Source organism: Chaetura pelagica, unplaced genomic scaffold, assembly GCF_000747805.2.
Source record: "Chaetura pelagica isolate M959 unplaced genomic scaffold, ChaPel_1.0 scaffold979, whole genome shotgun sequence".
Classification (NCBI taxonomy): domain Eukaryota; kingdom Metazoa; phylum Chordata; class Aves; order Apodiformes; family Apodidae; genus Chaetura; species Chaetura pelagica.
Window position 1 is genome coordinate 4,027 of NW_009954566.1, and position 10,225 is coordinate 14,251.

At 55.6% G+C, this 10,225-nt stretch overlaps 1 protein-coding gene across 1 annotated transcript; it reads right to left on the bottom strand.

The window, feature by feature from the left end:
- Window positions 1-213: 213 nt before the first annotated feature.
- On the bottom strand, window positions 214-8,573 carry LOC104395620 (DNA (cytosine-5)-methyltransferase 1; the record flags this gene model as incomplete). The annotated part of the gene is made up of 12 exons (XM_010005335.1): window positions 214-392; window positions 924-1,008; window positions 1,889-2,081; window positions 2,892-3,113; window positions 4,070-4,243; window positions 4,341-4,474; window positions 4,568-4,769; window positions 4,896-5,011; window positions 5,096-5,243; window positions 5,329-5,426; window positions 5,580-5,769; window positions 8,386-8,573. Coding segments are annotated over 12 exons (1,929 nt in total), but the record flags the coding sequence as incomplete, so codon positions are not given.
- Between the last annotated feature and the right edge of the window lie 1,652 nt (window positions 8,574-10,225).

Consider the following 10,225-nt stretch of genomic DNA (forward strand, 5'->3'; position numbering starts at 1 on the left):
GGTCTCCTCGAGGCTGCTCCAGATCTCCAGGGGGGCAGGAGGGGGGACCAGGCTCTTCTCAGCAGTGCCCAGGGCCAGGACAAGGGGCCATGGGCACCCACTAGAGCCCAGGAAGTTCCACCTCAAGATGAGGAAGAACTTCTTGACCATGAGGGTGGCAGAGCCCTGGGGTCTCCAGAGCTTCATTACCACCACTCTGTGACAACATCCAGCTCAGAGGAACCCACTGACCCATCCCTGTCCCCAGCCCCTCTCACCTGCCTGGTGGAAGCCCTCGGACAACCCTCCACAGCCAGAGAAGACATCCAAGGTTCTCAGCTTGGGGAGCTTCAGCTCAGGGGGCTCCTGCTCACTCTGCTCGCAGCTCATCGAGGACTTCCCTTTGCCCTTCCCTGCAAGTGGAACCCCAAGGTCATTCCCCTTCTCCTGGTCCTTGGAAGGCACCTTCTTCTCCTCCTTCTCAGGGACCTGGACTGGTTGGATTCATGGGTTGAGGGACCTGGAGCCATGGGTTGAGGGACCTGGAGAAGTTGGATCCATGGGTTGAGGGACCTGGATCCATGGGTTGAGGGACCTGGAGAGGTTGGATCCAGGGGCTGAGGGACCTGGAGAGGTTGGATCCAGGGGCTGAGGGACCTGGAGAGGTTGGATCCAGGGGCTGAGGGACCTGGAGAGGTTGGATCCAGGGGCTGAGGGACCTGGAGAGGTTGGATCCAGGGGCTGAGGGACCTGGAGAGGTTGGATCCAGGGGCTGAGGGACCTGGAGAGGTTGGATCCAGGGGCTGAGGGACCTGGAGAGGTTGGATCCATGTACTTGATGACCTTGGAGGTCTTTCCCAACCATAGCAATTCCATGATCCCACCTCCTGGAGATCCCTTCCCACCCAAGGGATGGAGAAGACCATCCCCTGGAGAAGACCCACCTTTCCCTTTCCCCTTCCCTTTCTTCCCAGAGCTCCGAGCATGGTTGGGAGGATCCTCAAAGCTCTTGGTCTTGGCGTTGTAGGCCTGGGGTGGAGGAACATGGAAGAGTCTTTTCAGCTCAGGAACATCCAAGGAACTTCCAACATCCCCTTGGAGCTACAAAACCCCTGGTAGGACAATTCCCATTATCCACAGCTTCTCCAGGAAGTTGTCCCTGCTCAGGTAAGAGGGTTGGGACTGGTTGGTCTTTAGATCATGGGATGGTTTGGGTTGGAAGGGACCTTGAAGACCACCTGGATGATCCTCAAGGTGGTTCCTCTATCCCTGGAAGTGTCCAAGGGGAGGTTGGAGCAACCTGGGCTGCTGGGAGGTGTCCCTGTCCATGACAATGGGTGGGACTGGATGATCTTCAGATCATGGGATGGTTTGGATTGGAAAGGACCTTGAAGACCAACTGGATGTTCCACTAGATGGTCTTCAAGGTGGTTCCTCCATCCCTGGAAGTGTCCAAGGGCAGGTTGGATGGGGCTTGGAGCAACCTGAGCTGCTGGGAGGTGGCCCTGCTCATGCAGAGGGGTGGGTCTGGGTGGTCTTTAGATCATGGAATGGTTTGGATTGGAAAGGACCTTTTGAGGACCATCTAGATGTTCCCCTAGATGGTCTTCAAGGTGGTTCCTCCATCCCTGGAAGTGTCCAAGGGCAGGTTGGATGGGGCTTGGAGCAGCCTGGGCTGTTGGGAGGTGGCCCTGCCCATGGTGGGGGTTGGATCTAGATGATCTATGAGATCCCACCAACCCAACCCATCCCACCATCATCTTAACCCCCAGGAGATTCCCAACAAACCCTCCCTCTGCCCACCAGAGAAAGCAGGACACCCCATGGAACCTCCTCCCCCCCAAGGGTGGACACCACCAGAACCTCTTGAACCTTGGGGGGGTGGTTTTTTGGCCCCCTCCACCATCACCTCCAAGAAGTAGAATCGATCCAGGCCCCCAGCTGAGTAGTCCTGGATGGTCTCAGTCAGGTCCTCCCCATAGACCACGGTGCAACGTCCCTGCACGGCTCGGAAGTCCACGGTGGTCTCCTCATCACTCCAGTAGAGGAGGTTGATGTCTGCGTGGTAACTGGCCTTCATGGACTTGTGGGTGTTCTCAGGTCTGTGGGGACAACCCCAAGAAACACTTTGGGATCCAAGGAAGTGGGTTTGGGGAAGATCTTGAGACCAGAACAACTCTTGGTTGGCCCCAAGAAGGGGTTTAGTTCTTCTGGTTGCCATGGGTGAAGCACCAGAATCATGGGTTGGGTTGGTGGGATCTCAAAGAGCATCTAGATCCAACCCCACCATGGGCAGGGCCACCTCCCAGCAGCCCAGGTGGCTCCAACCTGCCCTTGGACACTTCCAGGGATGAAGGAACCACCTGAAGACCATCTAGTGGAACATCCAGTTGGTCTTCAAGGTCCCTTCTAATCCAAACCATCCCATGATCTAAAGACCACCCAGACCCACCTCTCTGGATGGGCAGGGCCATCTCCCAGCAGCCCAGGTTGTCCCACCCAACCTGCCCTTGGACACTTCCATCACCCACAACTTCTCTGAGAAGCCTCTTCCAGGGTCTCCCCACCCTCAGAGGGAAGAACTTAATGGGATCATGGGATGGTTTGGGTTGGTGGGACCTCAAAGATCATCTAGATCCAACCCCACCATGGGCAGGGACACCCCCCAGCAGCCCAGGTTTCTCCAACCTGCCCTTGGACACTTCCAGGGATGGAGCTTCCACCTTGAAGATGATCCAGGTGATCTTCAAGGTCCCTTCCAACCCAACCCATCCCACTATCACCTCCATTCCCCAACCCACGAACCCCTCCTCTTCCAACCCAACCTGAACCTGATACCTCCAACCTCTTCCCAACCCCAAAACCCCTTTGAGATCCTCCTCCCACCCCTTCCCCCAGACGTTTCCCTTCACCTGTAGAACTTCCAGATCCTCAGTTTGATGTCGGCCTCGTTGGGTTTCCCGTTGCCCCGGAGGTGGCAGAAGATCTCCTTGATCCTTCCCACCCGGAATGGGTCAGGAGCATCCAAGTTGCTGCCCTTGATGTACTCTGAGTACTTCCTGTAGTGCTCAGGGTGGAGCTCCTCATCCACAGCTTCCTTCTTGGGACGTTTGGCTGGGCTGGCTGGTTTCACACTGGAGAGAGGACAAGGGGTGGGGAAGGAACCTCTGGAGAACGTCCAAGTCCAACCTGCTGCTCAAGCAAGGGCACCCAAAGGAGGTGGCACAAGGTCGAGGTTGAGGGGGGTTTTGGGTTGAAGTCAACTCAACCCATCATGGTGTGTCCCTCAGAACCATCTCCAAGGCTTTGGGCATCTCCAGGGATGGGGATCAATGGACTCATAGACTTGGTTGTGTTGGGAAAGACCTTGAAGATCATCAGGTCCAACCATCCAACCCAACTCGGTGGTCGAGGTTGAGGGGGGTTTTGGGTTGAACCCAACTCAACCCATCATGGTGTGTCCCTCAGAACCATCACCAGGACTTTGGGCATCTCCAGGGATGGAGATTCATGGAGTTGTGGGCTCATGGGTTGGAAAAGACCTTGGAGATCATCAGGTCCAACCATCTGAGGACCTTCATGGACTCAGTCCAGTTGGGAAAGACCTTGAATCATCAGGTCTAACCATCCAACCCAACTTGAGCAACCAAACCAGGTCCCTCAACACCATCTCCAGGGCTTTGGGCACCTCCAGTAATGGGGACCAATGGACTCATGGATGTCTTTGGGTTGGGAAAGACCTTGGAGATCATCAAGTCCAACCATCAAACCCAACTGGACCAACCAAGTCCTGTCCCTCAGCACCATCTCACTGGATCCATCACAAAGTGGTGGGCAGGGAGCTCTGGAGACCACCCAGGGCCACCCCCTGGAGAGCAGGGTCACCTCCAGCAGATCCCACAGGAACCAGCTGGGCTGGGAATGTCTCCAGAGCAGGAGACTCCACAGCCTCTCTGGGCAGCCTGGCCCAGGGCTCTGCCACCCTCCTGGTCCAGAAGTTCCTCCTCATGGGGCAGATGTCTTCTGCAACCCAAAAGCTTGACCCAAAAGCACCCTGAGAAGTGCCTCCAGCCTCTTCCAAAGCACCAACCTGAAGGAGAAGGCCTCTGGCAGGAGGTAGACTCCATCCCCCACTCTGTACTGGACCCCATTCTTGGTGGCCACACCATAGAACATCTTCCCATCTCCTTCCTCCAGAGGTTCAGCCACTTTGGGGATCTCCTTTTGTCTCACCTCGTCCAACCTCGTGCAGCTCATGCAGAACCTGTGGGAAAGGGAGGACCAAGAGGTCAAGAGAACGTGGTGGACCAGGAACCTGAGAAGGTCCTGCTGCCCATGCTGAGACCCCAAGTCCTCCTCACTTGTATTTGTTGTCTTCTGTGGGTTGAGTTTTGGGTGGGGTCTCGAAGCGAGCGTACTCCTGGTCGTACCACATCTGGTAGAAGTAGGTCCTCCCATCATCTTCCACCATCTTGATCTCCATGTCCAGCCCACCCTGCTAGGAGAAAGGGGTTGGGCAAGGCCTTGGTGGTGTTGCCCACCTCTCCCCCCACCTTGGGTCTTGGGCCACCTCTAGGGTGGTCCCCACCTCCATGGACCAGTTCTCTGATGGCGCCTTGTAGATGACGTTGACTTTGCCGTGGATGTAGGAGAGTTGCATGTCCTCACATTCGTCCACCAAGAAGAGCTCCAGAGGGTCTGAGGTGGCCCCCAACACCGTGTCTGACCCGGGGCAGAACCAATGAGCGTGGAACATCTGCCCACTGGTGTCCTCCCACATGGCTGTCACCCTGAGGAGTGAGGAACCAAAGTGACGGGGCCACCAGGAGAAGGTTGAGCTGCTCCCCAAGCTTTCCTAGAGCTTCTCCAAGGGAGTTTGGGGGGTTTGGACAACCAGGAAGGGGTGGACAACCCACCTGGCCAAGTAGAGGGGCTTGGTGGGATCATCAGGGCTTACAGAGACACAATCTCCCACCTCCAAGGTCTCAGAGTCGATGCAGACCCTTTGGTAAAAGTCCTTCTTCCCGTCGCTCTGCAGAAGAAGTTGGAGAACATCAACCTTGGCCACCACCACCATCATCATCAACCCACCACCCAAACCAACAACCTCTCCCACCTTGATGGGTTCTCCCACCCAGGAGATCCGACTCTTGTTCTGCTTCTTCTTCCTGCCCTGCAGCATCTTCTTGGGAGAAGGCATCTCGGGGATGTTGTCGTCCACCTCCTCGTCCTCGTCAGCTTCTCGCACAGCCAAGTTGGGACACCTGGTGGGTGGTGGGACCCACGTCACTGCTTCTTCCCTCTCTCTGGAGGTTGAGGAGGACCTTTTTTTGGGGGGGGGACACCCACCTCCTCTGAAGACAAGCCTGTTTGCTCTTGCCACTGCCACCAAACTTCACCATGTTCTGACAGGCTTTGCACTTCCCGCACTCGGGCTGTTGGCAGACCTGGAGCAGAAGAAGACACCAAAGCTGGACCTCCAGGACCTCCAAGGTGACAGAGCAACCTCAGAAAAGCTCGGGTAGGGTTGAGAAGGGATGGTTTGGGGTGGCTGAAGGTGACCTGAGGGCCACCAAGGAGCGTGTCACCCCCCTGGTCACCTCGCAGACGCCGCAGCGTCGGCGTTTCATGGCGTTCTCCTTGTCCTCCTCCCTCTCATCCTTCTCAATCTGCTCTGAGAAGAAGGTGTCAAAGATGAGGTAGACCAGCTTGGTGGTGGTGGCTTTGGTGGGACCTTTGTCCTTGTCTATCCTGGTTGGGTGACGGATGGCTTGTCTCCTGACAGCTCTCCTGAAGGGGGAAAGAGGGGTGAGAAAGGGGGACAACCCGCCCCTTCGGGATGGTCCTCAAAGGGGACAGAGCTCTCCTGGGGACAACCCAAGAGCTGAAGAACATGGTGGGATTCCATAACAGCTAAGGCAGGAAATGTCCCATGGGGTGTTCCAAAGGGCAAAGAGCAGAGCCAGGCTCTGGGGACCCAACCCAGGTCCTCTCCTCCCTCCAAAATGGAGGATGTTCCCACTTTGGAGAATGTTCCTCCAGAAATCATGAAGGTTGGAAAAGATCTCCAAGAGCAAGTTCAACCATTGACCCAACACCCCCAGGTCCCTCAGCTGCTCCTTGGAAGTTCTTCAGCCCCTTCTTCTTGTCATCCAGCCCCTTCTCCATGTTCTCCAGCCCCTTCTCCATGTCCTCCAGCCCCTTCTCCATGTCCTCCAGCCCCTTCTCCATGTCCTCCAGCCCCTTCCCCATGTTCCCCGCCCCCTCCCCCAGCTCCATTGCCCTTCTCTGGACACTCTCATGGACACAAGCCATGATGTTTCTTGGCCATCTGGGCACACCCTGGCTCATGTTCAGCCAGGACCCCCAGCTCCTTCTCCACTGGGCAGCTGAGGAACCAACCATGGGGATGAGGAACCAAAGATGGGGATGGAGAACCAAGGATGAGGAATCAACCAAGGATGGGGACCCAAAGATGGGGATGGGGACCCAAAGATGGGGATGAGGAACCGTGGATGAGGAACCAACCAAGGATGGGGAACTAAGGATGAGGAACCAACCAAGGCTGGGGAACCAACCATGGGGATGAAGAACCAACCATGGGGAAATCAACCATAGGGATTAAGAACCAAGGATGGGGACCCAACTTTGGGGATGGGGACCCAAAGATGGGGATGAGGAACCAAGGATGGGGATGGGGATGAGGAACCAAAGATGGGGAACGAATCAAGGAGGGGGAACCAACCATGGGGATGAAGAACCAACCATGGGGAAACCAACCACAAGGATGAAGAACCAAGGATGAGGACCCAACTTTGGGGATGGGGAACCAAAGATGGGGATGGGGAACCAAGGATGGGGATGAGGAACCAAGGATGGGGATGAAGAACCAAGGATGGGGAACCAACCAAGGATGGGGATGAGGAACCAAGGATGGGGATGAAGAACCAAGGATGGGGAACCAACCAAGGATGGGGATGAGGAACCAAGGATGGGGATGAAGAACCAAGGATGGGGAACCAACCAAGGATGGGGAACCAGCCAAGGATGGGGAACCAACCATGGATGGGGAACCAACCAAGGATGGGGAACCATGGATGGGGAACCAGCCAAGGATGGGGAACCAACCATGGATGGGGAACCAACCAAGGATGGGGAACCATGGATGGGGAACCAGCCAAGGATGGGGAACCAACCATGGATGGGGAACCAACCAAGGATGGGGAACCATGGATGGGGAACCAGCCAAGGATGGGGAACCAACCCACCAAGCTCCTCCTGAGCTGCTGCAAAGCCAAGTGTCCCCTGAGGAGCGAGGAGAAGGTCCAGCCCCTTCTCCATGTCCCCCAGCCCCTTCTCCATGTTCTCCAGCCCCTTCCCCAGCTCCATTGCCCTTCTCTGGACACCTCTCATGGACACAAGCCATGATGCTTCTTGGCCATCTGGACACCCTGGCTTATGTTCAGCCAGGACCCCCAGGTCCTTCTCCACTGGGCAGCTGAGGAACCAACCATGGGGATGAGGAACCAAAGATGGGGATGGAGAACCAAGGATGAGGAATCAACCAAGGATGGGGACCCAAAGATGGGGATGGGGACCCAAAGATGGGGATGAGGAACCGTGGATGAGGAACCAACCAAGGATGGGGAACTAAGGATGAGGAACCAACCAAGGCTGGGGAACCAACCATGGGGATGAAGAACCAACCATGGGGAAATCAACCATAGGGATTAAGAACCAAGGATGGGGACCCAACTTTGGGGATGGGGACCCAAAGATGGGGATGAGGAACCAAGGATGGGGATGGGGATGAGGAACCAAAGATGGGGAACGAATCAAGGAGGGGGAACCAACCATGGGGATGAAGAACCAACCATGGGGAAATCAACCATAGGGATTAAGAACCAAGGATGGGGACCCAACTTTGGGGATGGGGAACCAAAGATGGGGATGGGGAACCAAGGATGGGGATGAGGAACCAAGGATGGGGAACCAACCAAGGATGGGGATGAGGAACCAAGGATGGGGAACCAACCAAGGATGGGGATGAGGAACCAAGGATGGGGAACCAACCAAGGATGGGGATGAGGAACCAAGGATGGGGATGAAGAACCAAGGATGGGGAACCAACCAAGGATGGGGAACCAGCCAAGGATGGGGAACCAACCATGGATGGGGAACCAACCATGGATGGGGAACCAACCAAGGATGGGGAACCATGGATGGGGAACCAGCCAAGGATGGGGAACCAACCATGGATGGGGAACCAACCATGGATGGGGAACCAACCAAGGATGGGGAACCATGGATGGGGAACCAGCCAAGGATGGGGAACCAACCCACCAAGCTCCTCCTGAGCTGCTGCAAAGCCAAGTGTCCCCTGAGGAGCGAGGAGAAGGGTCTCACCTCTTCCCCAGGGTGACCCCGGCCAACTTGATCAGGTCCCTCATGCAGGGGGTGATGAGGACGGGGGGTTCATCACTGTCTCCAGCCTCATCATAGCTCTCCACCTGCTCCACCACGAACTGGGCGTGACGCAGGAGCGAGTCCTCGGTGAAGCGGTTGAAGTTCAGCCCCGCGGGAGGGACCGTGGTCTGGGGGTGGGGGAGAGGGAGAAGGTGACAACCCCCCTGGAGATCCCACCCCCCCTCAGGCTCCTCCTCTCCAGCTCAACAGCCCCAGCTCCCTCAACCTGCCCCTCAACGGTCCCACCAACCCCAAGAGGGTTGTCCCAGGCAAGTGGCAGCTGGTGGGACAGAAGGACACACCTTGGGGAACACAGAGGGAGAGACACAGAGTGGTGGGGTGGGCAGGGAGCTCTGGAGATCATCAATCCACCCCCCTGGAGAGCAGGGTCACCTCCAGCAGATCCCACAGGAACCAGCTGGGCTGGGAATGTCTCCAGAGCAGGAGACTCCACAGCCTCTCTGGGCAGCCTGGCCCAGGGCTCTGCCACCCTCCCAGGAAACAACTTCCTCCTCATGGAGAAGTGGCACCTCCTGACCTTCAGCTTGTGCCCATTACGCCTTGTCCTGTCACTTAAATACTTTTTTTTCTCCTTGAACTCCAGACCTGCTAAAACCTCTGATGGATTTTGAAACACTTTGCCAGAATGGAAGCAGATTCTCTTTCCCACTTCAGAAATAACCTCTCGATTCCTTCTTTATATTTATCCAGTGTTAAGTATTCGTGGTATTCAGGAAGAAGATCCCCCAGATGCTCAACTAATGAGACTAGATAACATGTTGCTGGCCGAGGGTGTCTCCGGGCCGGAGAAAAGAGGAAGAGGAGGAGGACCAATGGCTGTAGCAGCAACATCAGGTGGCTGTCCAAATGACAATAGCATTGAACACTCTGACTACAGGGCCAAGCTGTCACAGATCCGACAGATTTACCACTCTGAGCTAGAGAAATATGAACAGGTGATCTTTCTGCATGGAAGAGTTTTTATCATCTCCATTAAAAAATTAACCCTTTTAATTTGTTTTCTTTTTGGTGTCGGTTTTGGTTTTTTTTTGGTTTGTTTTTTTGGTAAGAAATGGCTTCAGGTGAACATTCAGCTGGAGACTTAGCTCAAAAGTAGGGTGATGATAGAGGGACTGGACATCAAAGTGCAGATCATAAATGTCTCGTTTGTCTTTGTTGCTGTTTTTTAAGGGTAAATGGATAAAGCTGAAAGATGGAAACTCCTCTAGTGTTTTATATATATTTCAAGACCATCTAGATCCAACCCCCACCATGGGTAGGGACACCTCCCAGCAGCCCAGGTTGCTCCAAGCCCCATCCAACCTGCCCTTGGACACTGCCAGGGATGGAGGAGCCACCTTAAGAATCATCCAGGTGGTCTCCAAGGTCCCAATCCAAACCATCCCATGATCTGAAGACCACCCAGTCCCAACCCTCTGGATGGGCAGGGTGACCTCCCACCAGCCCAGGTTGTCCCATCCAACCTGCCCTTGGACACTTCCATCACCCACAAGTTCTCCAGGAAACCTCTTCCAGGGTCTCTGCACCCTCAAGATGGAAGAACTTAATGGAACCATGGGATGGTTTGGGTTGGAGGGACCTCAAAGATCATCTAGATCCAACCCCCACCATGGGCAGGGACACCTCCCAGCAGCCCAGGCTGCTCCAAGCCCCATCCAACCTGCCCTTGGACACTTCCATCACCCAAAGCTTCTCCAGGAAACCTCCAGGGTCTCCCCACCCTTAGAGGGAAGAAGTTCCTCCTCATCTCCAACCTCTT